Source organism: Coturnix japonica, chromosome 28 (genome assembly GCF_054131305.1).
Source record: "Coturnix japonica strain WE chromosome 28, WE-NBRP24, whole genome shotgun sequence".
In the NCBI taxonomy this organism is placed as follows: Eukaryota; Metazoa; Chordata; class Aves; order Galliformes; family Phasianidae; genus Coturnix; species Coturnix japonica.
Genome location: NC_140690.1, coordinates 2,405,937 through 2,413,289, shown reverse-complemented (window position 1 = coordinate 2,413,289; position 7,353 = coordinate 2,405,937). Strand labels below are relative to the sequence as shown.

The 7,353-nt window shown below is 45.5% G+C and overlaps 1 protein-coding gene across 1 annotated transcript; it reads left to right on the top strand.

Annotated features, from left to right (window-relative positions):
* Positions 1 to 1,678: 1,678 nt before the first annotated feature.
* LOC146756042 (uncharacterized) lies at positions 1,679 to 6,582 on the top strand. The gene is made up of 5 exons (XM_085524777.1): positions 1,679 to 1,735; positions 1,945 to 2,198; positions 3,775 to 3,893; positions 4,457 to 4,555; positions 6,230 to 6,582. The coding sequence occupies exons 1-5, from the start codon at positions 1,679 to 1,681 to the stop codon at positions 6,439 to 6,441; spliced, it is 741 nt and encodes a 246-aa protein (XP_085380903.1). The 3' UTR covers positions 6,442 to 6,582.
* The last annotated feature ends 771 nt before the right edge of the window (positions 6,583 to 7,353 follow it).

Genomic DNA, 7,353 nt, shown 5'->3' with positions numbered 1-7,353 from the left:
GATCCACATCTTATTCATGCTTACACCATGTCAAGTCAAAATGAGGACGGGCATTTTGTAGATGCGTGGTATGAGAGGCCAATATTCTGTTAGTAATGCTTTCCTCCCAAGGTTTGAAGGCAGCACCTTTTCCAGCCTCATTTCAAATACTGCATCACATTTAAATCCCAGCTTTCCTAACACAGATGCAATGTTAGGAAGCCATGTGAGGAAAGACAGGGATGGCTTTAAGTCTCTAAATAAGAAGAAAGAGAATCATCATCAAGGAGGCTGACTGACTGAAAAAGAATGTGCTTTTCCAGGCCATTTCTGAAGGTACAGCTGAGGGCTAACCCATAACAGTTACTTTACTTGTTGAATAACATTTTTATGTATGTGTTTTATGTTTTGCTTTTTGTCACTTTGCCTCATGTTTAATTGCTCTGTTCCAAAGTTTTGCTGAAGGGAACTGAGGAATGATTTGAATGGCAGTAAATGTGGATATCACAGATCCAAAACATGGCCAGAACTCAACATTGTAAAAGCTGCGATTTGACCCTCGCTCAACAAATACTTTGTACATTTAAACAGGCAAAAAAAGAACCAGCTTTCAACTGAGATGAAACCACAGATCAGAGATGAACATTTCATTAAATACTGGACAAAGCAGTAGAAACTCTTGCTCTCTTCTTGTTTGCAGATCATGAGAGTTCAGAAAAGCCCATGGAATTATATCTGATTTATAATCTGATTTATAAGCAGCACTGCATTGAGACAAGATGGGGATGAAAGGACAGAGCACAGCTCTGGTGAAAAGGGCTGGGCATCACCTTGGGGTGATCATTGTGACTCCATGTTGGGAGTGGCCGAAGCCCCCATCACAAACACGTGCCATCACAATGACACCCCATCAGAACCCCCAGGGTGTTCAGAAGGATTTCACTTGCCGAGTGGCACAGCGAAAACCGCTTTGTCGCAGAAATGTCTGCAAGGACAAACTTCAATTGGACTGAGCAAAGACGCTCCCACCCTGCAAGAGGTGGTCAAGGATCGGCTCGTGATGCTGCTCACTCCCATGTCCGTCTTTAGCAATTGAAAATCTCCTGTACCTTGCTGTCTTTCAAGCGCAAGGTGATAACAACTGACTCTTCTCCTTTGCCTTTTGCAGCCTCTCGTCAACTGGAACCCAGACTTCGGAGGAGAGAGCTCTCGGCTCCTCGAGCAGTGCAGGCCGAGATCTGCCCGGAGAAGGAGAGCCGAGACGGGCCCCTGCTGCTGCTCCTGCTGCTGCTGCTGCTCCTGCTCCCGCAGGGGCTGCCTGCAGGCAGCGGGTCCGGCAGCCGGCACCCAGGCGGCTGCAGCCAGGGGACCCCGGCCTCCCAAGCGCCAAAGGAGAAACCGCAGCCGACGCCGAGCTCGAGCCTCTCACAGCCGGCCAATGCGTGCTGCAGCAGCTTGGGGAATGAACCAGCCTCTGGACCCGTCCCTGCTGCCACCAAACAGCGGCTGGAGCCCTGGAGACATTTGTACTTCCTTGTCGTTCACCGCTTCATCTTACATGGGAGACAGCTTGCCACGCAACCCAGCACTGCAGGAACTTCCCTGGCGCCCAAGAGAGCAAGAGCAGCGTGCTCCTGACGCCGGCCTGCTTTTCCACTCCTTATCGCTCACGGTGAACATACAGCATGAAGTCACGGTGATGCCAGAGGAGTGGGAGCCTTGGGAGGACACGCAGCGCCCACCTTTCACCAGCTCTGTCTGGGTAGAGGAAGGCTGCTGGCTGCGCACCGATGAAGATGACAGTGATGAAGATGACGAGTGAGCGCCCTGCAGTGGGGTCATGTCGGCGCCCGCATAGTGGCCCGAGGTGGTAGTGGATAGACCGATAGTTATAAGGACAGGTTGTTTCAATAATAAATCGTTTCAGTTGTCACTTCAGTTTGGTCATTCACTCCTTTCCTTGAGGGCGAGATCTCAGATGCGATTTTAATTTTGTCAGTGAAAACGTGCAAGGCTTTGGCTTGGTTGAACGAGGTGTACTCCCGCAGGGAACTCATCCCGATACTTCCATCACCCGCCCCTCATCCCGCCCCGCTCGGCCCTGGCTCCGCCCGGCTCCCCGGGCCGCGGCTGCGCGGAGGGCGGTGTGAGCGGGGAGCGCGTCCCGTGCCGAGCCGACAGCCGCCCAATGGCCGTGCCGCCATGCTGCCCAACACTGGGTAAGGCGACCTGGGCTTTCCTCCTTCCTTCGGCGGGGCCGTGAGCTCCGAGCCACAGGAGCTGCCGGGGCAGAGCTGGGGCCGGGGCCGGGGCCGGGGCCGGGGCTGGGGCTGGGGCTGGGGCCGGGGCCGGGGCCGGGGCCGGGGCCGGGGCCGGGGCCGGGGCCGGGGCCGGGGCCGGGGCCGGGCGGAGGGACAGACGCGTGCTCCGCAGCCCCTTGAGGGCGATGGGACGCGGGGTGGAGGCCGCGGCCGGGCACGGTGGCCCCGGAGCGGCTGGGTCGGACCCGGAGTCCCGCTCGGTGCTGTTTGCTCACGGGCCGAGCTGTGTGCACGTCCGGAGGGCAAAGTGCGGCTGTGGGTGTGCTGCGGAATCTGAATTGAGTGACTGCTGCGGCGTTATTTCTGCGCTGCTAATGAACGGGGACATACGTTGACCTTATTCGTTCCCGTGTGTTGCAAGCAGTAGTCATGAGATCCTGTACGAGTGCAGAAAGCGCCCACGGTGCAGCCTGTGGGCTGCCCTGGTTGCGGCCGTGCCTGCTGCAAAAGGAGCCCACCTGCATGATTCTAACTCCCTGAACCTGTCCAGTTAACATTTCTCTTACCCCTTAGGCTGTTCAACCATCCAGACTATTATGTATTTACTTGGATACAAAAGTATTTTGAGAGATGGTAATGAAAGCCTTGCTAATGTGAATGGTGTCAGCTGTTATCACTTTGGCCTCAAATCCTTTCATTCTATCACAGAAGTCAATCAGGTTCACCAGGCTTGATTTTACCTACTGAGATTGATGATGCATTGGAACATGCTGCCCAGGGAAGTGGTGAAGTCACCATCCCTGGTGATGTTCAGGAAGGGTTTAGATGTGGCACTGAAGGACATGGTTTAGTGGCCATAGTGGGGATGGGTTGAAGGTTGGACTATATTGTCTTTTCCAACCTTGCAAGTTCTAAGATTACCTCTCATCTATGGCTAGTTTCTCATGTCCTGGTAAACCATGTTCCTAAGCAAGGCACTACCAGTGTCTGCTCTCACTGAATCACCCATGCCACTCAGCAACGCCTTTCCCTTGTTCATGCTCTTCCTACCCACATTATAGCAGATAAACAAGTTGCCACTGGCTTCCCTTGCAAGTCTCAGCTGCAGGTGAACTTTGGTTCTCCTCACACTGTGCTGATATGCTCATGCAATATTCCCAGTTCCTTTTTATCTCACTGGTGCTTCCACTCTGTGTGACACCTTTGTACACAGGGGCTCAGTCACAAGTCGTTTGCACAGCTGTGTCAGCCTGCTGGTTGGTTGGACAGACTTGTGGGGATTTATTGGGTTAAATGCAGTTACTTGCAAACTGAGTTTTACTGTGAAAGCCTTAAGGAAAATCATGGTCATTTTTGAAAATCTGATTTTTGGCTCTTGTCTTTGGCACCCTGCATTGGGATTGTGATCCTGGACTTTGCCTTTACAGCGTGTTGAGCTACTGGTCCTCTGTGTTCAGAGGGCCAAAAGAATTAAATTACAGAGAGCTGCACTGAGTATCAAAACGTTAGAATTGGTTGGTTTTGTTGTTTTTAGAAGTCACTCCTTTTCTGCTTTTGGAGAATGCAGCAGTTCTGTTGTGGGCAGCCTTGGATTATTGTACAAAATGTCTTCAGTGGTGGTGAAAGGCTTATATTTCCAAGAAGGTTCTGCAGGTAAGAGTTAAGAGTTTTTCATAGGATTTCTTAATACTACACCATGTTTTCTATTCCCAATAGAGATAGGAAGGCAAAATCTTTTTTTCTCTATGCTTCCACATTTGATTTGATAGCGATAAAGCTCATTGCTGTCTTTTTAAATAGAAATTATCTTTGAGGAGTGAAGGAGGCCCCAATTGCGTCTTTGGGCTAGAACATATGTTGCTCATCTTAAACCTGTGGATTATCTTTTAAACTTCAACACTTGGAACATGGTTAAACTCCTCTTGCAGGTCCATGTTCCTTCTCTGCAACATCCCCTTCTCAGAGTATACAAAAAGGATTTACAACGTGCTTTTTTCCTTTTTTTTTTCCCTCCCCAATTCAATACTCATGTAAAAGGGTCAGTTTGTATCTGAAGGGGGTGGTAGGAGCTGGGAGAGTTTCTGTACTCTAGGAAGATGATGCTTTGACCCCAGAAAGTTGATTTTTCCGCGACTTACATCCTTCAAAAGTAAAATTCTATGTGTAGACTAAATATGTATCCTACTAAATATGGGATTTTTGTGTGCTTTTTGTAGCCTACACAATTTGTAAATATGGCATGTCCATGTGTGTCTTGGGAATGGCAGAAGAATTTAAAGGAGAAGTTGCTGTCAATGCTTTATGGCCTAAAACAGGTGATTATTTTGAATTGTTGTGTTTTGTCCTATACAGGTGGTCTTATTTAGGACTGATTCAGAACACCGAGCACTTCTGTGTATTTTTTTGTGATCAAAGATGTTGTGTGGGTATTGGCTTTCTTTCCTAGTTCTCACTGTTGCCTTCCTGTTTTCACTTAAACTTGCCTTCAGCCTGAGCACATTCTGCTTTTTCTCCTGTCTTGTCACTGCTCCTTTCAACATGACTCGAACTTTGTTTTGCACACCATCCCTGAGTAGTATTGGACATTTATGTCAATATTTAGAATCCCCAGCTAGTTAGATTGCCAGGAAATAGATGAAGCTGACAAGGTATGTACCTCTGTAGATGTAAAAAAAAAAAAGTTTTGGCTGAGTGGGAAATCAATTGCTTCTTCACACAACCATCCAACACTTCTTGCAAGTCACAGCACACTGAAGGGCCGCATAGCAGAAAAATAACTTGGTGTGCCCATCTTATACTAGCTCCAGTTTATTGTCCATGGGTCAGTGAGGACCAGGGCTGCTGTTGAAGGTTTGGTAGCTGCTGAACAAAGAGACCAGTGTCTTGAAAGCATTAGAAGCAGCAAGTGAGCTTTCAAAATTTGTATGTATCAGTGTTTCCTTGATGAAAACTGTTCATGTTCTGAAGTATAAAAGTTTGTAATGTTCAGTCTAGGAAGAAAAATGTTGTTTTGCAAGGTTTATCTGCCAAAACAAAAGTTAACTACTTTAGAGAGTGAGAGAGGTGACTTCTGTAGTATCTACATTACAATTACAAAGTTTTTAATTTAAAGAACATCATATATATGTGATCAGCTTCAATGCTGGAGATTAACACTGTGCTAGGATGGTTCTATTGGTTCATCCAGCTCCTTGAAACAAGAGAATATGCTGATAGTGAGATGTTATGAGCTCTCGATTTAACTAAAAGTGAAAGAGGTAGCCTGCCAAAAGGATGTAAGAGTGTGAATGAGTAGTAGAGGTACTGCAGGGTCAAAGTGGAAGATGCTGAATGTATGAATTAATGGAAAACCAGCAGCACTTTGTATGAAATAGATGGAAGGATGTGCAGATTGCAGGACAGTAGATGGTTTTTCATATCAGTCTTTGCCCATAGTTTTGCTATATTTAGAACAATAATAATTGGCTGTAATGTGAAAGTAGAGGAGCATAAGCCAGGAAAAGTTTGAGTTTGTGCTATTGGGTTTCTCATCTTTAACTTAGAGTCACTTTGTTATCTCACAAGTTATTGTGGGGCTAAAATTGAGATTTTCAGTATGGTAATGGCTGCAGAAAATGTTAATTGCTGATGCACATTCACTTTGAGAAAGATAGTTGTCCTGTTAGTTTTTCATGTCCTAAATAAAGCCAGAGGAAGTCTTTGTGTGGAAAGTATTGATAGAAGCATTGAATAATATGAATATTACAAGGAGTTCTTCCCTTTATTCCTCTTTTGGTTCCTTTAATACTTTTCAAGTAAGGGAATCTTTACACTTTGAGGATTGTTTGCTGGTTGACCATTCTTCGCTGGTTGATGGTATTTCACAGTTTAGTCTTCTCATGATTTACTTTCATGTGAGAGGAGAATAAAGTTTATGCATTTGCCAAAGAGATGAGTATGTGATGTCATTAGTGTTAAACTTGTAATTTCCTGTCCTCTGAATTTTCCAGCCATACATACAGCTGCTATGGATATGCTGGGAGGATCCGGAATAGAGAAGCAGTGCAGAAAAACTGACATAATTGCAGATGCTGCATATTGCATTTTAACAAAGCCGAAAACTTTCACTGGAAACTTCATTATTGATGAAGTTCTACTGAGAGAAGAAGGCGTTAAGGATTTTGATGTCTATGCAATTGCACCAGGCAAAAGAGATCTTTAAAATGAGAAGTTTGCGAAGGAAGGAAGGCCATATGGGGAATATGGATATATTCCTTTGACTCAGTCAAAAGATGCTTTGCCTCACGTTTGAGAATGTGGATTCTGGGAAAGCACATAATAGTCCACTGAGGCTCTAATAATCAATGCCTATATAAATATATATATATATATATATTTTAAACCCATTAGCAAAAAGAAAATAGACCTGCACCACAAGTGCATGTATTACTATTTACCAAATAGTGAGATAGTGTTTCTTCATCTTCAGATGTTTCTGACTGAATTTGTAAGAGGCTTCTGGGTCTGATTTTAAATGTACCAGAACCTAAACATGTCACCTCGTCTTCTTTCAACCTGTAGTTCATTTACTGGTAAATTGAGGTGCTGTTGCCTTCAGAATGGATTCCTGTTTGTGCTGTTCACCCTTACTTGGGCTTACTGTTATTGTTCAACTCCCCTTTAGGTCACCCCCTGATGCCTGACTTCTTCTTGGATGCTGAAACTGACATGACAGCCACATAATCAGAAGGCCGTGGAAGGGCAACCTCTGCATGTACATGTCGATTATTTGTGATGATAATGAATGCCTCCTCTATTTCAAGTTACTTTTGGACTACATTCAAGCTATGTGGCAAAATCTCTTGTATTTGGGCTGTTTGATTTATGGAAGTGACTTTAGTGTCTGCAACTTTCACAGTTCATAATCAGCACCTTGTTTTGAACAATCTTTTTGCTTTTTACCACCAGAGTTAAGTGGTATGAAGATTATGAGTAAATATTGCTGTAAAAAAATCACAAGCAATCAGCATATTTTGCAGGAGTGTTACATCTTTCTTGCAGTGTGAGAACTTGAGAAGCTTCTATTCCTACATGAAGTTCTCACAGTCGTACATGATGTGAATGTCTACAAGAT